This window comes from Lepisma saccharinum, chromosome 1 (assembly GCF_977018435.1).
Source record: "Lepisma saccharinum chromosome 1, izLepSacc3.1, whole genome shotgun sequence".
Classification (NCBI taxonomy): Eukaryota; Metazoa; Arthropoda; class Insecta; order Zygentoma; family Lepismatidae; genus Lepisma; species Lepisma saccharinum.
Genome location: NC_139229.1, coordinates 212806855 through 212832789, shown reverse-complemented (window position 1 = coordinate 212832789; position 25935 = coordinate 212806855). Strand labels below are relative to the sequence as shown.

The following is a 25935-nucleotide window of genomic DNA, read 5'->3' as shown; positions in this document are numbered from 1 at the left end:
CAGTACACCAACATGGCTAACATGTTTATCTTTAAGTGTACAAAATTCCATTCTTCATCTCTCCAGATTTTCCACTTTACATTTGACTTTTTACCAGCATTTATAACGTTTCAAATTCCTTTTCAGTTGACTAATGTAAAAGCTTCCGTAGATGAAACAATTGCACTGTTTAGGAATGTGGTTGCTTAGATCATCTTCTTAAGTCTTTGCCCATTAAGAAATGTAGTTAGTGTCTACTTGCACTACAATATCTGCATTTTGCTCTGGCAGTAAGACTTTTGCTACTTAAAAGAAGTGTGTTAATTTTTCCAAGTAAAAATAGTTTTAAAAAAGTGCTAGGTGTTTTTTTTGGTGGGGGAGGGGTACTAAAATTGTGAAACTGGTATTTTTATAACCAAAAAATTGATGCATGTATTTGTTCAGATTTATTTTGTACAAGATTTTTTACACTGTTCAAGCAGCAACTTCATGTTAAAAAGGAAAAAAAATGTAAATGTTTGCTATTACAAATTGTCATTTACAACTTTTTAGTTCTCATAACACACTAATTTCTACAGTTAAATAAAAAAACACACACTCATGCAGGAGTACAGAGTAAGGAGAAATTTTGATTGTCAGTTACATCTATATATAAAAGCTTTCAGTTTTGTTCATGTAAAGGTTCAATATAAAATGACAAATTATTTCGTCCATTCTCTTCTTTGATATTCATAGGTACAGTTATTCTAAAAATATTCTAAGCGCATAAAACATGCAAGCTGGAATTCACTAATGTAATTTTTTACTACAGTTTCTTCAAACAATAAACTAAAATGATTACACTTTAAGCAAGCTGATTTTTTTTATGTACATAAAAATGCAAAGAAAAAATATTTGCACACATCACTATCTTAAAAGGAAATTCAAAGTCAACTTATCTTTTGGTTCTCTAATTGTTCTGAATATTTCGGTTTAGGGGTGGGTGTGCAAGAAGCAATTGAGAAAATTGTAACTAATTTTGATATTTTCGCAATACCAAGTTAACACTGGTAACAGTGTTGAACGCTGTGGTGGAGTCACTCATTCTCATCATTGCTATTAGCCAAAGGTTGTAGAATAACTTTATTCTATCAATCAATTAACACTGGCAGCATTCACATGTATTTCTATTACCTAATGGCATCCAAATAACGTAATCCAAACAAGCTATGATTTTCATAAAGTGAAATTTGATCAGTATATTCACTGATATGCTCTTCAACTGTGGACTTGTCTGTCACTATTCATTTGAAGAATAATTTATTCTAAAATTTACACAGTACCGGGTCAACATCAACATTTTGGAGGCCTGGCTCTAACCAAAAACCACTCACACCAAGAGCAAGGGACCTAACCATTTGGTAACTCAATGGTACTCATGTGCAACAGTGGTCCCAGGTTCAATTCCTGGGATAGGTACTTTTCTGTCTTTGATGAAGCAGCTCTAGGGTTTACCTAGGAATAAAGGCATCCATTGGAGCATGATGGTGTTAACGCCACCTCCACTCTGGATAAAAGCAAGAATGTGTGGGCCCTACCTCCACCATCTCCCTCTTTGCCATGGTGCAGTGGCCAGGGGATAGCTTTAACTTTTATCTTTATAACCCAAAAATGAGGTAGTCGGTCAGTTTGTGTATGCATCTTGAACAACATACCATCTTTCTTATTTTCTGAATAGAAATGTTCCAGTTGATTCTTATTGATGAACGTAACCAATTTCCTGAAATATCGTACTAAAGCATCAAAAACAATATACCTCCATAGAATAATTTTACTTTATTAGTGAAATATACTGGCCCAGTTCACTGTGCCTAAAGGTGGCAGGAAAAATGATCTTCATGGTTGTTTCCTGGAATATAATCTTGAGGATTTGGAAAACTGTGCATCTTTATTTTTTACTTCTTCTTTTCCTCAAATGTGAATATGTAAGTAGTATGTACAGGATCAATAAATGAAGAAGTATTCATTTATTCAGTGCTGGAGAGATTCACTGGGATTAGAATCTTTTGCACCTTCAAGAATTAATGGCCACACAGAACTGAATAACAAACTGAATTGCATTATGTGCAATTACAGAACAAGGAAATTGACAGAATCAATACTAAGTGAGGTGGGTGCACCACTTTATATAACTTTGCTCAACATTTTATGAACCAACCTCCATGGCATAGTACGATACAATGCCAGGGGTCCCAAGTTGGAATCCTGGCCTAGCCTAAGCATGGGTGTTCTTTGTGAATATCCCTTCATCAATTTCATCATATCACCTCTCATCCTCATCGTCGCAATTAGCCAAAAGTGGCAGAAAAGCAACTCAATATAACAAAAAACAAATCAACCTTTTATGAAAAAATCCACCCAAGCTGCTGTTATTCTGTGCATTAAGAATTCCAGGGGCGGAAACTTGTCAAAGGATTCAAATTACTGATTTGTCTGGCCAAAATACCAAAAATACAGACCAATTAAATTACAGCCTATTGATAAATTAGCATTTCAAAAACTTGGATTTCATTAAAAAATATATTATCCGGCCTCCAGATTCCCATAGTCATCCATCGCACATATTTTATTAAACACTAAAACTAATGTTTTTGAGGGTTGAAGTGTATTTTCATTATTGTACAAAAACATGTAATGTAGAAAATATTAAACTTAAAACATAACTAATATGAGTGTCAAATATAATTGCTGAAAGGCAAAACTTGTCTTTATCATATTGTCTTTATTATACTTTGTTTTGTGGACAAGAAAAAGCTATTAAAGACCTCATTCATTTCTCAATAGTTTTCTGCCCTGCTTCTGTGTGCATATTCTCTTTTTAAATTGCTTTCTACACTCCCATGATATTATACATTATCTGCAATCACAACCAATGGCTCATCGGGGAAGAAGTTGAAAAAAACAGGACTCATTTTGACAAGACAATGTTATTTTCTCTAGCAGCCTTCTGGCATACCCCAAAATGCAGAAAAAAAATCACAAATTGCTGTATTTTTGTTATTTGTCATGGCTTTCTTGCCACTTTTGAGAATGAATGATTAGATTAAATTAATGATTGGACACAATGAAACAACACCTATGCCCAGGGTGGAACTCCAACCTGAGAACTTCAGTGGTGAGATCGAAAGTTGAGCTTGACCACCGAACCAGTATCACAAATTGCAGTCTCAAAACAAAAAATACAGGCTTTACTGACCATTATCCAGCCCTGGAAATCTAAAGATCTTCATGTAATGCTGCTGCATATTTACTATGCAATAACTGTATGGCATAAATCCTGAAGAGAATACAATCTTTCTTAATTCCCCATTTCCCGAAGAGCTATGCTCCAGTTAATTCTTATGCAACAAAGTGAATTCAATTTCTATAGAAAAAAAAATGTGACAGAAATGTAGAAAAACTGCTCATACATGTTTGGAGACTATGAATTATTGTAAAGTATGAATAATGTATTTTAAACTACAAACAATTTAATGGGCACACATATATCTTTGTAGTTTCTGGAATATTTCATTTCTAATTCTGCCACGACCATTCTTATTATAAAGCAAGCTAAGTTGTTGACTATATATTCATGTTCCAACACTTGGAACACAAGAACATGGCTGCATGTTTGAGACCATGCTGCTACCTTTGCTGTAGTAAATTAATTCTCGAGACCCTAAATCATACAAATGCAAGTCTGTCAACAGAACAGAATTCTCTATCCATTTGGTCTGTTATGTTAACATCTGGTTGCTACTAGCATATAATGTTAAATAGGTCAAAAGATAAAAATAATGATTGTGAGACTTGAAATGTTAGTCATCATCATTAGGTGTTAAGATTTTTGTGGATTTGGTGTTTTAAGTCCACTTTGTGCGCAGTAAGGCTAATCAGGACTTTAGGTGTTAAGAGAAACTTCAAGCTTGCATCTTTCACCCAACAAAATCATATGTAGAATATTGTATTTACGAATATCAAAGAAAGTTTCTGACCATTACTGCAGTTCACAATTGGCAAAACTCAACCTGTCAAACTTTGCAATTGGAAGATACAGGATTACAGATTCAAACAAAATTTATGTTACTTCATGCATTTAATATTTTACACAACACATTGTCTGTAACTTTTTCTCATACAAGTGGAAATACAGTATAACATGTAACAAATTTCTGGACATTTACACTACAGCACCATAAAAATTCATGTTAAATGTAACTTAGAACCCTGTATAATGCTGAAATGTAATTCATGTCAGTATCATAAAAATGCACTTTTAAAATTTATCAGTGTACATATAGTTCAAACACATTTCAATCCTATAAATATTAAAGGACAACAATTTTAATTATTTTATTATGCAAGGAAATGATGAAAACTGAAACTGAATGATTATGTACAGAAAGGAAATGAAATATGAGTGAATTAGATCCCAAACATTCGTCTTTACAAACATCACAAATTGTTTCAATTGTATAACGGTCACTTGACACATCGCATAACGTATAAAAAAGAAACATGAAATCCTAATACTCAAGCTACTCCAAATATTTTTGAAATGTTTCTATTTATCACCAGCAATCGACCACATCACAGATATATAACATATTTATATATACATATGAGATTCAGTCAAACTTCCTAACGTGTAAATTAGGATCATTAGAATTTTATATGCGCTGCTCAGTTTGTATTGAGATTGCTACTTTCCTGGGATAGTAGAGGAGACTGTGAGCCCAATGATGCTCTCGTGCCGGACTGAATCCTTCCAGCAATCTCTCTACGATCGCGTACAACCACATCGTGATCGGGCAATGGTGAGGGCCATGGGCTGTTAGACCAAGAACGGCCAGGGAGGGACTGGGCTGACTGGCGTCTAGATTTCACTGATTGAGGCACTTCGCCCGGATCGCTTAAACAGGAAGGAGTAACATCCGCCACACTAACACAATCTTGAGTTCTCTGAGAATGAAGACCGATAGCAGCAACACGTTCCGATGAAGTCTCTACCTCACCAAGAAGGCTACTCGTTTCACTAATCTCGCCTGCAGGAACATTTCTTTCGCTAGCAATAATTTGTTCATTTCCGCTGTCTGCTATACTGTCACTTCTATCAGTTTTCTTATCTTCCAAATTCATGTTCACTTCCACTTCTGCACAACACGAAAGAACGTTCCCGTGGTTCGGCTTCGGCTCAGGTTCCATCAACAGTTCTTTCGGAGGGGGTGCCTTTTCGGGGGCATTTTGCACGAAGATGACCCTATTGAAAGCTTTCCAACGACGGCACAACTGCATGTACATTTTGCATTGAATGTACATGAACACCAAACCACCTGTAAAACCAATAGCTACAACAATAAGTTTGGTCCAAAATGGCCACTCCAAGATTCCTCGTTGAATTTCTTCTGCAGTACGATCGATAAGAACATAAAGAGACCAAACAACACATGTCAGAGCCACTACGTGGAATGTCACACTGCACAGAAGCTTACGGCGCTCCACTGCAGACATATCAAGTTTCTCCCACTGAAACAAAAATATAAAAAATGCATTACCAGCAAATAAAGCATGATTTTTTTTTTTAAAAAAAAAAATTAGAATTTGTTCTTGGCTCTCTTTAAGTACAGTCATTAGAGTTCAAAGTGGGATCCAAACCGATCCTGTTTCCACTATGATCCCTTGCTCACAGGCTTGGAAGTTCATTAAAAGTCATTGGGGATTGGAGAGTGTGATGATAAATATCACAGCAGTTAGTTTGCCTTCAGTCTGTACCAGAAAACATTGTTTATAATTACACTTTTTAACTTGGGGGTTATTAGGCATTTTTAGGAATTTCTCCACATGTTGCAGTTTTTCAAGCTAGATAGAGTTTATTAAATGAGTTTGAATTCCCCTGTATTTCTCACAGAGAATGAAGGATGATCACTCAAGTCATTACTAATGAGAGCAACATTTTGGTATTTTCCATCAAGATGTATTCATTTTCATTCATGTGCTGTGTGTAGCCATGTAAAATTTCAGTTGTACAGATTTCCCTTCAGTACAGCTTCTCGAGCTCACTGAAGGAAACTGTACCTCACCTTTAATGCCTAAAGTTTTAGTTTTTTTTTTAAAATATATATATATATATATATAATTTTTAGGTCATCACATTCTAAATTCTGAACCTGAATGATAATCCTCACACTACTTACCTCACTGAAAGGCTTGATTTTGCTCTGCATAATAAATTGGAATTTGCATAATTCACAACTTCGTATATCAGAGGACTTAATCCACTGTTGGAGGCAGGCTTGGTGAACATAGCGTAAAGATCCTGAACAATAGCAAGGAGCAATAAGTGGAACTTCACTGTCACCTTCGCAGTGGCAAATTCTGAAAATAATGGACGAAAGATATCATGCAATGACCTTCAAGATGTTCATAAAAATATATTCTCTTCAAATGAAATTATAGTAAGTGATTTCAGATTAGATATCATAAAAAAAATTAATATAAAGAAGAAAGTTAAGATTTAAGGTTGAATTAATATCGACACATTGTAGCAATTTGAAGTTGTTCAGAATATTTATAAATGTTAACACACACATTTCCTCCCTCCCCGAGTACAATGTTCATTAATTTGATGCCAATATTATGTGACAAAGGTTTTGTATTGGTTCAGTTAGTGTTCAGTTTCTCTTCACCATAGTATCTTTGTATGTGAAATTAATATTCTCAAACTAAGTGAGTGTTTAACTAAAATATAGTGACCTTCTTCCAGTCATTTCATGTTCACTACACTCTGTGGCATAAAAAAAAAAATCGCTCCCTAGTGATAAAATCTAATATTTTCTTTCAAGCAGTATGTTTTTTTTTGTAATTATTTTGACAATTGTACATACTGTATGTAATTTTAACATTTTCTGATATTTTACTTACTCTAACAATGGGCCCGTTCCGAAAGTCGCACGAGTTTAACGCGTTAAACGAGTTATGGTTGTCCCATAAGTGCTTCCATGTGTTTCGTGAGTTTCCTTATGTTGTCCCAAAAGTCGCATTCCGTGCGTTTCGTGCAAGAACGAGATTCACCAAACGCACAGGCCACGAGGCTGGTTTGTTCCGTGAGAATCGTCTGCTGCTTTCAGACATCGCGCATGCTGATGGATTCAAACTGCACTAGTTCAGAAAATGTATTATAATTTTAACAGAGACCGATATGAAGCAACATGCACAAGATGATTATGCCTTCTTAGAATGTGATTGAAATGAGTAACAGTGTCCACAGGAGAGTTTATTTTTGCCATAAGGACATTCCTTCCGCTGACGCCATGCGCAAACTTTCTCTAAAGAAAATGCTGCACCTGCACTTTTGCCTAGAGTGTACCATAAGTCTGTAAAATAACTGGTTTCACCAGATTCACGAGCCAAGTTATTTTCATTGAATGCGTTTGTTTCGTTAAGACTTTCGGAACACACCCAATGAAGGTAATAATGAAGAAATCAACAAAGAAAGTGGTTAGTTAATTAAATTGTTAAGCTTTATGGCCTTTATTGCCTTCCGCTTTGTTTAGTTACCTTTGTTTAGGGATTGGTTTGATAACCTCGCTGAAAGGTTTTTTGATCACAAGTCTTCCTTCTTGCTCACACTCGGCACACCTTCTTCTCATTATTCATTCCGATACCTTTTTCCTGATTTCACCGCTCCAAATGTCAGCTAATCAGCGGGTAGACAGTATACGAGAAAGCTTGTGAGCTTTTGCTAGATGTTTCAACTTTTTATCATCCCTGGGTGTTGTAACTTGTTTCCTCTCACTGCCTTTTCTACGGTCTGTACTTCCAGTCTCTGTATTCCGCCGAACAACATTTGTGACAGGTTTTGGATGAATATAATGTCTTTGTGCAATTTCTTTCTCGGGCACATTATCCTCTAACATTTGAAGTATCCTTCCTTGCTTTCTTGGACTAAGATCTGTAACACCCTGCATTCTACCCATTTCGATATACTGTACTTTGTGTGAGCAAGAAGGAAGACTTCTGATCAAGAAACCTTTCAGCGAGGTTATCAAACCAATTCCTAAACAAATGTAACAATTGAACTATACATCATACCAAACAAAGGTAACTAAACAATAGCGGAAGGCAATAAAGCTTAATGTTGCTTTCTTCATTATTACCGTCATTGTTAGGGTAAGTAAAATATCAGAAAATGTTAAAATTCCATACAGTATGTACAATTGTCAAAATCATTACAAAAAAAATAAAAAATAAAACATACTGTTTGAAAGAAAATATTAGATTTTATCACTAGGGGGTGATATTTTTTGCCACCGAGTGTATTTGTCCTAATAATTTGGTATTTAAAACCTGCAAAATAGTAGAGAGCCTGAGCCCATGACTTATTCTAAGGTAACTTAAATGCATACATACATGCATAGGGCAACTCATTCATCGAGTGTGACCACACTGTACAGAACCAGCGATTTCATCTACATGATAATTTTTAATTGCATATCAGTGCAATTGTTAAGGCTTTTCTCACCCTGAGAAAGATTACACCCTGGGTCATCCTTCCTATTCACTGAATTTGGCTTGGGTCAATTACTTCTTATTCCCAGAGCTGAAGCTAGATCCGAAGGGTGAATTGTTCAAATATTCCCGTCATCCAGGCAACTGTGATAATCAAAATGAGTAGGATATCAAACAAAGACTAATTCCTATTCATGTTTGTACCCAGAGTGCATTTTGTCCAATGGAGACTACTTTGAAGGGTGATAAAATGGTTTTCCTACATTGTGGCAGACACCTAATTTATTTTAGACCATACACTGAACTTGACTGACACAACTTTGTGTCAAACTCAAAACTTTCCGAGACCAGATTTGACTTTTATCACATCTGTGGGGTTGTATTTGTGTGTTGTGTGCAATACACGCACAAAAGGGTATTATCATTCGTCACCATCCTCTAGCATGCTTGCCTGTTCCATGAAGCTACCAAAACAGATTTTGTTTATATCAGTAATAATGATCATCTTCATCATGCATTGGGTGTGGCTAAACTTGGAAGAGAAGAATACTGCACTGATTGGACCAGCCAGCAAACTTTCCTGATCTGAACCCAATTGAGCATGCTTTAGTTACTTTTCAGAGCTCATAGCAGCCTGGCATCAGGGATGATATGCACCAAAAAGAACCACCACAGGAGCTGCTCAACACAATTGTTCTGAGTATGCCAAACCAATACCACCAAGTGCAAATCTTTTAGAAGAGGGCATACCCCATATTCGGGCTTCCACTTCAATTCCTGAGGGGAGGACCACAACTATGATATGTTGTGATATTAAATGACCCTCATTTCTATGTGCATCCATCTATGATCAAACTACTACATACATATGCACAACCCATGCAAATGTCATTTGCACTAAAGTTTGGAGATGTGAGTATTTAAATATGAATTCCATTGCAATAAAGTTCATCAATTCAATGACTTTCCTTTAAAATATTCATAGATTCACATGTGAAGTAATCAAAATATTAAAAGTCCACCTTTTCCGCATAATGTTGGAATCAAATTCATGAAAATTTTACAATCTGCATAATTTCCATATGATATTTAGACTGCAAAAGTATTGCACAGTATCATGCAGACACTACAAAAGTAACTGCAATCTGAATTAATAATATTCATAAATTACCAGTGTGGCAGAAGCAATTTTAAACTGCAAAGAACAGTACTAAATGGTGCTAATTTTTTTCCTGTAGTTTACGGTTATTACAAGCATAAGAAAACAGTTTTTCTTTGTGATGTTTCAGGAGAACACATGCTCCTTTCATCAGACATTTATTTTCATTTTAACTAAAGATACAGTTATAACAATGGTTAGTAATTTTTTAAACAAAAAGAATCTGTTAATCCGTAAACTACAGGAAAATAATTCTACAATGCAAGCAATGCGTACATACAAGAAAAAGTATTATAAATGGTGCTACACAAAGTAATACATTGGTGATAAAAGAGTTGAATATATACACTTGGTTTGAGATGTTGTTAAACTGATTTGGTAGCCTATGGGACATTGTATGAAGTTGCAGTGTGAAAAGTTTGTTGTTCCATGTCTAGGCACTCAGAAGAAAAGTTTATGGAATGAGATGCCACATTGTAACTTTCTATTACTGACTTGTGTAGTAATTTCATATCTTCAATGCATCTACAAGATTCTAGGTTATTGATGTGTAGGTTTTCAAGCAGATCACTCTGGTGTATTTCATGACTAGTACTCTACATCAAATTATGGAGAATAAAAAGCTGAGAACACTGTTGATCTTGCATGTATGAGTAGGGTTACCAGATAGCTATAAGGGAAAAGTAGGACATAATGTCCCAAAATGTAGGACTTTAAGTCAAAATGTAGGACAAAACATTCACAATAAATAATACACATTTCTAGAACACATTAGAAATTATTGTAAAATTTACACTTTTTACCTTTAAAAAAATATGATTTCTTAATGAATTCTTAAATGCAAATTTTCCAAATTTGTAATCAATACTAAACATGTTTTAACTTGTACTTCTCAGAAGAGCCAATTTCAGGTTTAGTCAAAATATATTTATGAGAGACTGAACCATCAAACTCTTTGAAATTATACTGAACCCCAGTACCAAACTTTTTACAGATTTTTTGGAAAAAAAAAATTCTCCCATGTTGTGTTGATGGTAATGAAAGTACTCTCTCATTATGACCTGGAATGGCAAACAAATATTCAGCAATTGCCGTAATTTGAAATGGTTCCAGAAGTTTCCTCCCGAGTACTTTTTAGTTCAACATCTTTGTTCTCCCTGCATTACAATCAAAATATTGAATAAGAATGGGAAACACCTTGTTCCATCAGTATAAAGACCCAAGGCAAGAAATTTTCTCAGGCATTGAACAGTGACCCAAAAAGATGTTCATTAATTGTTTCCGCTTTTGTTCTAGCAGACACTTTTATTTTCTTTTTGGGCAATAACTGAATCAAAATAAATTTCACTATTGAGTTTGGCAGTGCAGTCCATAGACTTGTAACTTGCATGATTTCTCTTTGTTCTACTGAAACACGTATTTTCACAATTAATATTATGTTACACTCAAAATGTACGACATTTATGATAATTTTCAAATTCCTCCCAGATGCCGGACATAAGGCTAAAATGTAGGACATGTCCGTGAAAAACCGGATGTCGGGTAACCCTATGTAGATTGGACAGTCATGTTCTGGATGCGTGAACAGTAGTCTAGGATGGGGACACAAATATTTTCAAGTATATGGAAAGTGCTTTCAAGTTACTGATTTTGGTGAATCTTTGTCATGGTTGAGATTTCATTTAAGAGTTGATAACGAGAGTAAGATTTCAGTGTCATGTTTCTTTTGTTAGAGTGCATAATTACTTTGAAGAATGCATTGTTTCAAATAAATTATGATGTAAAAAACTATCAGAATTTGGGCTGAACCAATAGCAATGGTTGAGCATTGTAGCGAAGAATTGTTCAGAATAATTACAAATACAGTGTTAACATATATGGTTTCCAACACAATTATATTACTTCAATCCATCATAATTACAAAAAGGAAATCGAAATATGCATTAAAAAAATAGTAATCATTTAATTTTGAATTTGAATTTAAAATTTTGGGTGCATCAGCACTTATGCTATTTTGCACCCGTCACATTATACGGGGTCCAGCCGCTTACCATAACTAAAATAGCAAAATTGCAGTGTCGTGTTACTAAAATATTCTGACTTTCGATACAAGCTGAGGTTGTAAAGGTGCACTCAGCACACACACAAGGACGAAAAATAGGACAACACACACAAAATACTGGCCATAGTGCCAGTCACTAGAGCCTCGTTTGTCTGCCAAATGCAGTCCAGGGTGTACTATGTGGAAGTGAGGTTGACAATTGGGTGTACTAAGAGGAAGGTCACCCCTTACACTCCTCATTTAATTTTGAAATCACTTTTGCAACACATTTTTGGTGAAAAATTAAATAAAGTAATGCTTCATGCATAATTACAGGCTAATTAGATTCCACAAAAGTGCCATGGATTGTGCAAGATAACTTCACATGAAATTTAAACCAATATTGACCAATAGCAACAAGACTGTTATCGCCCAATACATCAGCATCACTCAGCCCTAGATAGAATGGCAAACATTAAAGCAGGCAACACAACTTGGTCATGCTTTAAATATACTGGTGTAAGAATGACCAATGACAGTGTAATGTATAACTTGCAGTCATCTTTGGCTACATTCTGCATAATATTTCCTTATTTCGAATGTTGTCTGTGCTATTATTACTAGAATAATTAAATCAAGGAGACCTAGATGGGCAGGCCATGTGGCACGAATGGGAGAGGAAAGAAGAGTTTACAGGATTCTTGTTGGCAAACAAGATGGCAAGAGAACTATAGGAAATCTAATATGAAGCTAGAGGAATAATGTTGAGATGGACCTAAAGGAAATCGGTAAGGATGGAAAATATTGGATTGATCTTGCCCAGGATAGGAACAAATGGAAATCATGTGTTGCTGCAACCCATAAACCTTCGGGTTTAAGAAGGCTACAGAGGTAGTTCATTAGCTAGTCTGTGCAATTATCCGACATTTCATTAATAGTGCAGCAAGATGCCTAGTTTCTACTTGTTGATTTTTTCTAAGACCAAGGATGCAAACAAGAAGATTATGATTGATTGATTGGTTTAGTTTATTTTACTTCGTGTTTTGTGCCTCTTGGCTAATTTGCGAAGATGGGAATGAGTGATGAAATTGATGAACGGACATTCACAAACAACCAAGCCCGAGCGGGATTCGGACCCGGGACCCTTGGCGTCGCAGAGTGATGTGCTAAACACTCGGCCACAGGGTTCGGCAAGAAGATTATGGAAATAAGGAGTATTTTTAAAGTAATATGGGGAGATTTCACACAAAAGTCACACGTGACAAACCAATTAATTGCAACCTCCCACATTGTAGCAATGTGGTATGCTTGTAATTAAAAAAAATAATAATTTTTTTTTAATAACACATGGTGTCATATTGCACAAAAAATGGTCCTACTTGTGGAATTCAAATATGTAACATGGATATGCATCAGATAACATATTTGGCAAATATTTCAAATTGTTTGAAAGTTTCATTCAGCTAATAAGAGATAAAAATGCAAATAACTAAGGGTTCCCTTTACTTGGTTATCAATATGTGGTCATTTAGCAAGGGCATAAATATATTCACTCTTCTAAAATGATGATAACATGTACCCATTTCACACTGTTAAAGAGGTTTCTTAATCTTACCTGCAAATGTCATGATTGTTAGAAAGTGTTGAAGCTTGTGATGCACAACGTTCCTGAGGCAAAGTCTGTGTTGAAGGAGTATAAACAGGTTCCTATGAAGAGAAAAATAGTCACACACACACACATATATATTTATGGGAAGAAACAGTTTACAATAGCAAGTTTTCTTTTATTATGGACCATATTATTTATATGGAAATAATGTCTCCAGAGATTATAAAACGAAAGTTGCCACGTAAGATTTATATATGTTACATACCTTCACACATGTAAGTATATATGTGTACAGGTGTTAATTTCTAAAATGTCCCTACAAATTTTTTAACAAGACTTTCCAAATACAGCCTTAGTAATTTTATATTGGAATGTATTAATTTACTTACGAAGAAACTTGCTGTCAAACACCCAATTAGGCCTAGCACTGTCCCCCTTCCCCCCTGGTTGGGAAACAAGTAGCAACTTTAGAATCCCACTTCCCCAAAGCAGCCATCAAGGAAACAGGATTCTGTCAAGATAACCATTCTGCACTGTGAATGGGAGCTGGGAGTTAACGTGGCTCAGGTATAGTTGAAAACTGTGTCTTTTTTAAGCTGTGGGAATTGTTGTGAAGCCAGAACTTAAGTTCAACCAGGGCGTTACAGCCTACTTTGGCCCTTGGCTCCTTCCTCTCGATTCTTCTTTGCATATTGCATGTTGTCGAAATGAAACTTCACTGCCAGCCATTTTGAAACAACTGCCTGCGCTCACGGGATCGAAGCTAATGACGTCATACTACCTTGATGCATCCAGTAAAGTCTGTGCTTTGCAATTATTTATTTTGTTTGTGTGTATTGATGGATAGTGATCTTTGAAAAATTGTTGCTCATTACTTTCAGTATGCCCCTCATATTTAAGATTAACTAATAACCAGATCCACAGAAGGCTCCTCTATAACTTCTCACATCACTAATATTGGTTGCCCCTCTTTTATCTATTATGACATTATCTATATGATGGTGTGTTTCTTCATCTGGAGATGCCCATGTCATTTTGTGTTTTGTAACATGTTGAGCTGATACTCATGTTTTTGCATCTTGCTAAATCTATCAATCTTAATCCACTAGTGTTACTCGTTTAGTGCATGATGTATCTCTATATTCCTTTGCTTGTTCTATTTTTGCATGTCTCCCATTATCATCTTCATGTTGTTTTATCATTGTGAATCATATAAGTCCTTTCTATGCCTGTGAAAAACTGGTCTTTGATTTCTCCATCTCCTTCCTCCATTGGTGCATTACATTGATGATGCTAAGATTGAAAAATCTTGTTTTTATTCTGGCTGTAGCCATTCTTTCATTATGGGGTGTGAAGTTCAATATGATCCCTCTTAGATTGTTTTCAATTGCAAAGGTCAATCCTACCTCATGTTTTCCATTACCCTTGCCAATGTACATTATTGTGTAGTTTTATTTTGTCTTAAATGTTGCTTTTCCAAACCATCTTGTCTCCAGTAGAGCTGCTACTTTGACTTTATACTTCATTACTTGTTGCCAAAAGGATTTTGATCACGTCAGTGTTAACTGTTGGACTTGCCATCGATGGTCCCAGGTTCAAGTCCTACTGTGGATATTTTTCTTTGTAAGTGCTCTTTAATCAATTTCACTATCACAATCGCTCTCACCACTTCTTTTATCCAAAAGTGACATTAAAATAAGAAAGTTACAGAAGTTTCTACATAAAGTAGTGCCCTCCATGGGAAGGTAGATGATGCTAGATTCAGTGATTAGATGAGAAGTAATAAACACAAAGTAACACCCATCACCACATAGGAATCTAAACCCAAATACGTAGTTTGGTGGCAAAATATTTGTAACCAGAGGCTGGAAAAGAAGTTTGCTGATAGGAGTAAGGGAGAGCAAGCACTGGATCCTTATTTTTTACTGTGACTAGAGTACATTACCTTTAAAGATACCCATACCTGTTTAGGTATTCGATGTTCAAGGCATTCTGCTGAGGTGTCCAAACCATCTGAGTTGTGCTTGCGCAACATCCTGATATATTGGTTTTGTGTTTAATGTTATTTTGATTGTTTGATTTCTGATTTTGTCTCTTCTGGTCTTTCCCACTGTTCTCAAATATTTCATTTCTACTGTTTGTAAGTTTTGTTTTTGTTTTTCATTAATTATCCATGATTCACTTCCATATATCAATGTTTGTACATAAGTTGATTTGTACACAATCATTTTTGTTTTTTGGCTTATTTCCTTTTTCCCTAAAAATCCTTTGTTTATGGCATAATATAATCTGTTTGTATTCTTTATTCGAGTGTTTAATTCTTCATCTATTTTTCCATTACTATTGATTGTAACACCTAGATACTTAAAACTTTGTACTTGTTTTAGCTCTGAAATTTTAAGGCTTATTATGCAGGGTTTTTCTATTCTCCCTATCCTTAACACAGTTGTTTTATCCTTGTTTATTTTCATATATTTTTTGACATATTACGATTTATTATTTCTAAATTTCTTTGTAGGTTTGCTTGTGAATTTGCAAACAATACAATATCATCTGCATATAAAAGTTCAGATACAGTTACAGTTTTCAGTTTCCAATTTCCTACTATGAATTTTCTCATCTTTGGTTTTATTTCTTTCAGAACATCATCCATTAGAATGATAAACAAGTATGGGGATAAAATATCACCTTGTCTTACTCCTGTTGATGTTATGAATTCCTCTGATCTGTTATTGCCAGTTCTGACATAGCATCTATTTGTTCTGTAGAAACTTTGTATTGCTTCTACTAATTGTTTGTTTACATTGTTTTTCTTTAGGGTTTTCCATAGCTCTTGCCATGGCACCCTATCGAAAGCCTTTTCCAAATCTATAAAGCATAGGTTTAATTCTCTATTGTATTCTATAACTTTCCCTATTATTTGCCTTATTGTAAATATGTGATCTTGGACACCTCTACCTGGTCTGAATCCACTTTGTCTCTCCTCTAATTTATCCTCTATTTCTTATCTTAGTCTAGTATCCAAAATTCTTGAATAGACTTTGCCAGGCACACCGAGTAGTGAAATACCTCTGTGATTTCCGCATTCCCTGTTATCTCCTTTCTTATATATTGGTATTAGTATTGATATTTCCCAATCCTTCACTATCTTCTTTTCCTTCAATGCCACATTTATTATTCTGAGCAACAGATCTTCTCCTTCCTATCCCATATACTTGATCATTTCTGGTGCAATGCCATCATGACCAGCTGCCTTTCCTAGTTTCATTCTACTAATAGCTTTCTTTAACTCTCCCCTTGTGATTACTTCTTGTTCCACATCTAGTATATCTGGTTCTTCAGGTCTTCTCTCCTCCTCCTCCTCATTTGATACGTTTCTTTCGTTTTCACTTAATAATTTTTGGAAGTAGTTTTTCCATCTTTTCATTATTTCTTCAGAATTTGTTAATAATTTCTTATTTTCATCATATATAAATTTTAAAGGGCAATCTTTTTGTTTCCTCATGTTCTTCAAAACTTTGTAAAAAAGTTTTTGATTTTCCTTATGATTTTGCTCCATATTTCTTCCAAATTGCTCCCACATTTCTTTCTTTGCCTCTTGAACCACTTTCTTCACATTATCCCTCTGCTTTCTATATTCTTCAAATGCCTCCAGAGTACCCACAGACAGGTATTTCTTCCATTTTTCTTTCTTATCTTTTACCTCAGCTTCTATTTCTGGATTCCACCAATTTGTTATCTCCTTCTTGCTTCCTACTCTAGATGTTCCACATACTTGTTCAGCTGCAGATATTATTGCCCCTGTCCATTTACTCCAGAGTTTTTCTAAGTCCTCTTCTCTTTCTTCTACTTGCTCATTCGCTAGTTCTTCTTTCACTTTCTTTCTAAATTCTTCTTGAACATTTTTCTCTTTCAACTTGTATACCTTTATCTTCTCTCTTACGTTGTAATTTATCGTTTTCTTCCTTCTATTCATCCTTGATGTCTTACTTTTAAACCCTATGGTCATATCTAATACGAGAAGTTTATGATCAGTGTTTACTTCTGGCCCTCTTCTAACTCTTGCTTCTCTTATGAACTCTTTCATATCTCTCCGCACAATGATGTAATCTATTATAGATTTTTCATTTCTACTTGGTTCTTCTCTAGTATATTTGTGTATGTCTTTATGTATATGCATAGTGTTGGTGATAATCAGATCATTTATTATGCAGAGTTCCAATAGTCTCTCTCCATTGTTATTTACAACTTCTTCTCCATACTTTCCTATTACTTTTCCCCATCGATCAGTTTTATTTCCCACTCTGGCATTCATATCTCCTAGGATAATAACTTCTTTATCTATGTCTTCAATAGTTCTTTGTAGTATTTCATAAAACTGATCTTTGTTGTTTGAAGTTTCATTCTCGTTAGGGGCATATAGAATCACTAGAGTTAATTCTTTCTGCTCTAAAATGTCTACTGTCATTATTCTCTCATTTATAAATTTCCATTCCTTGACATTTTCCTTTCTATCTTTATGTATCATACATGCCACTCCCGATCTTGCTCTTTCTTGTTTTGGTACTCCACTGTAGAATAGAAGAAAGTTTTCATCAAGTTCTTCAATTCCATTACCTTTCTTCTTTGTTTCTGTAACTGCGAGTTATTTCACTTTTGTTTCCTTTATCTCTCTTACTAATTCACATTCTTTCCCATTTAGACCCCTTACATTCCATGTTCCAACATTCACTGATCCATATCCTCGCCAATTCGTCGTCGTCGTGATCTGTCCGGCTTGCTCTCTTGTTCTTCTTTTAATCATTGTAGGTTGTAGGTGGGGACAACCACCTAGTGGTTGCAGGACCTTGTAGTTGGTGATGGGGCTTGCGTGCTCTGATGATCCCCTAGGATATACCGGCGGTAGCATAGTTACTGGCAGGGTCTCCCATGCCAGGCAGGCTAGCGGGTAAAGAGCCAGACTAAGAAGCAACCTAACGGTCAACGGCTCCAAAGGCGGAAGAAGATGGATGGTCATCTCAACGGCTGAGGAACCTAGAGAAGTAATACCTCTATAAAAAACCTTGGTCTGCCCCGGATGGTAGCACCTTGTAAGGGCCCTTTGCCAGGGTTACGGTGAAGACCTCAATGACATCTGTGGCGGAGAAGGAGACCTTCGGAACGGCAGAGATGGCGGAAGAGGGAAACCACTGCCTTGTGGAGAAGGGGAAATTCAAAGGCAAAGGGAGTAAACCCCGAAAGAAAATCCTGGTCCCCCAGGTTGGGGGTTGGAGTGAGAGACTTTAACTCTACCCGTAAAACGTAGAGCAGAACAGCTAAGCTATGCTCACTGCAAGCCCAGAGGCAGAAAGGAAGCAGCCCCTCCACTGGGCTAAAATGCTGTAGGCCAATCCCCTGCACATTTGAAAAGTAAACTTATCAGAGCAAATTACCTATCTCCGTGTAACTGCCAAACAGATATCTTTAGATACAATGTGACATGATTGTCAATAAGAAACAATATAGTACATATACCTGTTTGTAACTTACAGCTGCCCTGATAAACAGTTCTGTTGGTGTCTTCAGGGTTATTGGTTCAAATTCTGAGCCAAAAAAAGGGGAGGGGGAGATGCAACATTTCAATTTTTTTTTTTGCAATTTCCACGTATTTGTACAAAATTCTATTCACAACAGATCAAATGATCCAATTCAAAAATAATTGACAGGTTTTAGAATATCAGAACCAAATTTCTGCACTTAGTTCTCCTGGTACGGCTGGTTTGAGTATGATGAATCATAATTTTGTTCATGTGGGTGTTTATGGCAACTTTAATATCTTAAAAGCCATTACAGATAGAGACCTGAAACAAAATTAATTTTGTAGCCACTGCAGTGTTCTTTCTACGATATTTGAATAAGTTTTGTTCAAAATCACTTTCTTACTACTAAAACTTAGGTGAAAGGTTGGGCACAATTTTTACAAAACAGAATTTTTAAGCCAATTTTTCTGTAACAAAGAGGTGTAATCTAAATTCTGAAAATTAACAGTGTTTGCTCATTTTTCTTAAACAAAAAAAAACAAAAAATACTAGTCATTCAACCTTTCTCAAATCTTGGCACTATTAGTTTCAATGAGGACAAGCTTCATTGCATTCAAATATGCATTATAAAAATACGTATATTTTGTATTTGTATGGAAACCTCACAAGCAGTAACGTAAACAAGCGTAGCTTCGCGAAACGCCATCTTCAAGGAGTTTTACGACTATTATACTCACTCACATAAGTTTTTTATACTTTTTATACTGTGAACGTAAATAATCTGGGTGTGCCTAAATGTAAAGTGGTTGCAAAATTATCAGTACTGTCATCCTGACTATCAATCTTCTTCCATGCATCTCTTAAAAAGGTGAAAAATTGCAGAAAAATTCTTGTCCAGGTAAGAATTACTATTTGCAATATGAATTCTGGCATACCTAACATTTAGCAGCATTGTAATGGAAACTCAAAATATTAAGAAATTTTATGAGTACAAAAGAAATCATTTCACTGACCTGCAATCTCCAATCTGGAGGCTGGGCTCCACTGTTTGAATTCTCCTTACCCCAATCCAATGGAGATACACTTATCTGCTGCAGCGGCATGATAACCGCTCTGATCACTATTAGCCCATCATTCCATTCATTCTGTCTGAAAAGAAAGACAAAGGTTCATGCCAAGATGAAGGACAAGCCAACAATAAATGCAGAACTTTATGACATACAGAACTTAATTGTCTATTAGGGTCATACCAAGAATATACTATTATGCACTTGATGTTCCTTCTCTAACTTGATTGAACCTGAAATTTTGAGTGTGTCAGCACTTAAGCAAAGGCTGTAAAGGGACACTCAGCACACACAAGGACAAATCACACACACAGCCATACAGAGGATTATACTGGCTGTAAGTCCACTTGAAAATGCAGTCCAGGGTGTACTACGGTGTACATGAATATTGACAATTGGGTGTAATACTTACAGCCCCATTTTCTAATTTTTAGATAAATTGCATCCATGAGAGAGGGGGAAGGAAGCTAATGGGGTTACAGCCCCCTTCAAAACATTTAAAATGATGCTGATTACCATATCTGTATTTCAACAACTTTTGAAACAAAGGTTAAACATGGTAATTATAAAATATTTTATTGTGTATCCTACATTCCATAGAATCCAGTGCCTGCTGAAAAAAAATCCTGCATATGCTAGTGTTACTGTATTCAATATTTTACCAACATTACATCTTAGAAATTTTGAAAGACTTGAAGAGGGGAACACTAAATCAAGCATAACAATTTATTTGTGCCTGTAAAACTGGTTATAAAATCAAGTTTTAAAGTGTAAGCTGAACATGCATAGTAGAAAAATTACTCACCAAACACAAAGACATTAATTAATGTGAATGAACTCTTTCCCCAGATCTGTTCATAAAAATGGTTTATTTACAAAATCATACAAACTACTATAAAATCACAACTCCTTCTCGAATAGCTTTACACAGCCTGACTGTGTTCTTCGACATTAGACAAATTACGAAAGGGTTGATAGAGCAGGGTGTCTACCAAAATAACCAATCCAAAATTTTTCTTGACCTTTCTTTCCTATTTTCTTAACATTATTTAAGTGCCCCTACTTAGGTATAGGCTAGTTGAAAATTAAGAAAAATAGATACTTTAATTCAATAAAAAAACCTTACCATAAGACTGGTTAAGATGAAAACTGAAGCTGTACTTTAGTAAGAGATTTAGACTTGCTTTAATTATTAATGCATGTAAAAATTAATGCTTTCAGACAATGGTCACATTATGTTTAATCCCTGAAGATGAGGCTCTCAGAAGCCTATTCGGAAATCACCTGGTTGATATCTTGAGAAAACCTCTTCATCACTAGCCGCCAGGAAAGCTTCAAGAATGAAAGACTCTTAAACTGAAAATCTGGAAAGAGACTTTTGTGTTGGGAAGTGAGAGGCAGGTCAGAGTCTAAGTGCAATCGTACGGAGAACATTTTCAAGTGACCACAGAGATATTTCCACAATTTAAATAGCACAATTTCAGGAATTAATTACAGAAGGTTTTATGTGAATCTTGGCGACAATGGATGTGTTTTCTTTTGAGCAAGTGTTCTTGGGTTACCAGCCAGGTTAAATCAGCGACAGCATCTAACATTTTGGGCACTTACATTGCTCTCATCTGCAGGGAATGTTGTTTAGAGACCAAGGATGAGGTTAAATATGTGCGTATTAAGAGGTGGAACTTAGTCTGTCTTGTAATTTGTTCACTCTGGATCCCAGTGTTCTATTGGCTGATGTGCATTTTGAGAGTAGATTTCACGCACGAGTCCCGGTTGAGGTCCATGATTTCCCAGACAATGACTATGGCTGGCTTCCTTTAACCTTGTCTCTCAGCAACTGATACACTTGGCTATGGTTTCTATGTCTGTGGCTCTCAGTGATGCTGCGTTCTGCTAGTCCTGACTTTTTCTGGTTGGAATAGTCTGATGTTGCATTGAAGCTCATTGCACCACTGTTCAATGATGCATCCTGCTAGTCCTACCCACATTCATGGGTATTGCGGTATACCCCTGGGTGGTGGTGAGAGTATGGTCTTCCCTGTGCCTGGCAAGAATACAATCGATATTTGTTTTTAGCTCGCATAGATGTATTATAGTGGAGTAATTTTTTGGTGCTACACTATGTAACGTAATTTTCACAGTCTAAATCTGTGGAATCATGTATTATGCATTGCATTTTGTAGTAGTTTTATAGAAAAGTATTGGTTTTGAAAGTCATGACTTGAAGGAAGAATGGCAAATGGATGTGAACAGAATCTAAGCAAATAAACTTACCAGTAGTTTCGTTTATTTCATATTTTCATTCGTATTTATGATTTTCATTAGATAATTTAAACTGCTTTTCCTTCAATTTCTTTGGGAAATATATGTTTTTTTGTTCATTCTTATTGTTCAAGGTTGTCCTAGCATTATGCAATAAGGGAAACCCTGACTTCACTTGTCTCACTTAGCGCACAACGTGAGGACAACCTAGTGTTGTGACGTCACTCGAGGAACACCTACCATGTTAGGTTTAGTTCTCTTAGCATAAATACACTGTAAATGTATTAACATAACAATTTAGTCATTTAGCCTTACATCTGCACGTAAATTAAGCTACTTATGTTTCATTTATAATGACGGTTTCTCCAACTTCATACTATGTTTTTTCTTTAACTTCGAATTGTTTCCTCACCATAAATCCTACACTTCTGGAACCCTTGATATATACCCTTTCCAATGATGTATCATACATATTTCATTAGGGAGGGTCGATTCGACATCCTTACCATAGCTTCCTTTAGATAAACTGTGGCACCTAGGTTCATGGTCCAGCACAGCATGATGGAAAAACAGAATATACTTGCTGTTATTCAACTGTTCCAAGTGAGATTTCAGAACATTGCAATTACACACATGCATTTGGCAAAAAGCCCACTGAATCAAATTAAATGTTTTAGATGGATTGTTTCAAACATAAGTGTTCAGTTTTATACGCAAGGTAAAATTTTAGTATGCCCGAAACGTACTTCTTCAATTTTACAGGAGAAAGTACTTACCGAACTAACATTCCATACACTTTTGAAAGGTAGCGAAAGTGTTTAATTTATTTCGCCTGTAAATAATGTATTTTTGAAGATTAATGTCTCTCCAATGCACGAAAGCTGTTGCCTCTATGTCCTTCCACTACGTGAATTAAATGGTGCGTGCGTTCGATGATGTAATCCCTGGTCAGTGTTTCCAACCACACCGTTGTTATCCAAGAACATGACAATTTTGAAGATGACAATTTTAACTATGTTTGCCTAACCTAACCTTGTCGCGCATGGTTCGTGGGGCTACATGCATGGTTGTGGGATTTTCGAACCTGGAAAAAATACAAAATCAGTAACAAGAAAGTAGGTATTTTTTGATGAAGAAGGTTGCAACACTGCATAACCACTGATCATGGACAACGTTAGTCAAGATTTCTTCGCCATATTGTGTGTAGCACAAGCGAAAACGAACAAACAAGAATTACTCGATATGTAGAAAATTTGCATGAAAAAAAAAAACGAAATGGCACCTTCAAGAATCCTTAGGAATGCAGAATACGTAAGTACGGAAACAGTTTCATAGATCGGAGACACATTAAAATCGGATATTTTGTGTTTCCCATGGTTCGTATTACCAATTGTGTATTGCGGAACATAGTGCAAGGTGCCATTATGCTTTTTACACGAAAACAAACACAATTTCTTTCACATTCTGAGTGCTTTTTTTAAAATTCCTTTCTTCGCTCCCGGAACACACAATATGGCAGGCACATCTTGACTCACTTTGTGGGTATACAGTGTTTCAACCTTCTTCACCGAAAAATACCTACTATCGTGTTAGTCACCGGTGGAAATTATACATTACACGGATAGCTGCTGACGGATAGCCCCACGAACCATTATGCACGGTACCTGACCAATAGGTTTGGTTATGTTAGGCAAGCATAGTGAAAAAAAAAAAAAACAGAGGAGGGTTGAAATGCTGACAGGGCTTACATCATCAAATGTACGCAGCATCTGGTTGTCGTAGGGCAAGCAAATGAAAACAATGGCAATTGTGCGTCGGTGAGATATTTCTCTTGAAAAATACATGATTTCCTGGTCAAATACGTATATTCCACGATGAAAGAAAATACCTCGACGAACGTTGTAAACCTTGGAGAAACTCATTTCCGTAAGTAGTTTCTTGTGTAAAATTGAAGAAATTTGTCTCTGATGTATGAAACTGTTACCTTAAGTACCAATGTGAAAAAGAAGAAAATAAAGGAATTTCAGACGTTTCAGGGATACTAAATACGGCATGAGTTTACAATACCGGACCACTCTCCAATTTCTATAAAATTTCGCCTACTTACTAATTTCGGTGTCCTGATGACGTAACTGACGTTCATATTCGGCGGTCGCTTGTTAAAATTGTAAAATAACCTTGCGATTTACCACGCTGATTGTCCCTACACAGCATTTCGGAACCATCTTTCTTTCGCAATTCGTTAATGGTCTTCCTTTATGCACAACAATCTTGCTGACGTAAGACGAGGAATGCCTACGAGGTTAGGTTAGGCCTGTTAGGTTAGGTTCCATTAGCATAAATACAAAGAAAAATTAATATTTTAGCCTATACCTTGTCTTGCCTGTTGATTTCTTCATGTTGGGAAAATGGCGTCTTCCGTGGAGCTATTGTTCTTATCGTAGGGTTACGTTACGTTAAGAAAACATAGTTTATTTCGTTTTTTCCTCGATTTCCATACTTGACCGCCAATTATTACATGCAGATTCGTGTTTAGGAGTTCACAATTAGTGAGTAGGCGACATTTCATAGAAATTGGAGAGTGGTCCGGTATTGTAAACTCGTTCCAACTTTTAATGTATGCGATACTTTATGGTAAAAGTCAACGTGCATACATGCATGGATCATTGAACTCTTTTAGTAATGTTATGAGAAGTGTTGCTGGCGGTAAATATACATTTGTAGGGTATAAAAAGTCTCATGAGTGTTCATGTTTATAACCATCTAGTACGGACAGGTTATGATTGAATATGAAGAAAAATGCAGCCCTCGGCTCCATCATCAATACAAATACTGAAGGTGAACTTCACTATGAAGCCAATGTATACTACAGCACTCAAATGCGTTTACCATGTCAGGTCATTAATCTGGTAATCACATTTTTATGTTCTAGTTCTATTTGAATTTATATAAAGAAAAACAAAGAAATTACTATTTAAAAAAGCCTAAAGTAAACAATAATGCACGTCTGAATTTATTGTTTGTCTCTACTGCTTGCAAAGCTTACAATACTCTCCCTTATCAAAATAAAATAAATGTTAAAGAGAAAAGATAATAAAGTAAATGAAAACAGCCGTATCGTTAAAAAAAATAATAATAATACGAACCAGCTAGACCAACATGTTCCCGTACTGCACAAAAAACATTGCGTTTTGTGAAAACAACGATCATCTGTTTTATCAGAAATGTTATTTAACACCAATTGTTATTATATCTATTTTGGTCTTCTCAAGCTCCGTACCCTACATTTCGGTGAAGAGATTACCTAACATTTGCCATTTAGCTTGTTGCCCGGGTTAGCGAAGGTCGTAACAAATAGATCATATATTTAAATTCTTATTAATTCCATTCGATACAGACAAATTTGTATACTTACGTATCACCTCTTGCATTTTCTCCTCTAACTTAAATACGTTTAAATCACAAGTAGCACTGAATACACTTGCTTGATATTATTTTGAACCGATGGAGTCCACTTGCAGTTCTTACCTTTGTTTTTTTCCTTCTAGCGACTAGCCTTCTCCCTACGTCACAGATCCATAACTTAAAAGATTGCCGATATTCTGCCACTAGATATAATGTTTCCTGGTTTAAAGAAGTGGCATTGTCCTGTAACTAACATATTGAGATTTGGTAATGCGTTATAATTCAATTTTAAAAATTATAATCCTTTCTACTGAATTTGCTCTATAGAACTAAGGTTGCGCATTTCCACTCGGTGGGCGTGGCTC

General features: G+C 35.7%; 1 protein-coding gene across 2 annotated transcripts; it reads right to left on the bottom strand.

The window, feature by feature from the left end:
- Nucleotides 1-412: 412 nt before the first annotated feature.
- Nucleotides 413-25932, bottom strand: LOC145978933 (E3 ubiquitin-protein ligase MARCHF8). 2 transcript variants are annotated; one of them, XM_083111929.1, is made up of 5 exons: nt 25694-25932; nt 19850-19985; nt 13324-13415; nt 6195-6375; nt 413-5526 (listed from the first exon to the last, which is right to left on the bottom strand). In XM_083111929.1, the coding sequence occupies exons 2-5, from the start codon at nt 19937-19939 to the stop codon at nt 4684-4686; spliced, it is 1206 nt and encodes a 401-aa protein (XP_082968055.1). In that variant the 5' UTR covers nt 19940-19985; nt 25694-25932; the 3' UTR covers nt 413-4683. The 2 variants fall into 2 exon arrangements, with proteins under 2 accessions (XP_082968055.1, XP_082968064.1); XM_083111938.1 differs by having other exon boundaries at nt 25581-25707.
- Between the last annotated feature and the right edge of the window lie 3 nt (nt 25933-25935).

Coding starts and splice junctions, on each gene's coding strand:
- LOC145978933 (XM_083111929.1), bottom strand. CDS start 19,939: ATGCCGCTGCAGCAGATAAGTGTATCTCCATTGGATTGGGGTAAGGAG. Junction 6,376..13,323: donor AACAATCATGACATTTGCAG/GTAAGATTAAGA, acceptor CATTATTTTCAG/AATTTGCCACTGCGAAGGTG. Junction 5,527..6,194: donor AAATCAAGCCTTTCAGTGAG/GTAAGTAGTGTG, acceptor TTTTTGTTTCAG/TGGGAGAAACTTGATATGTC.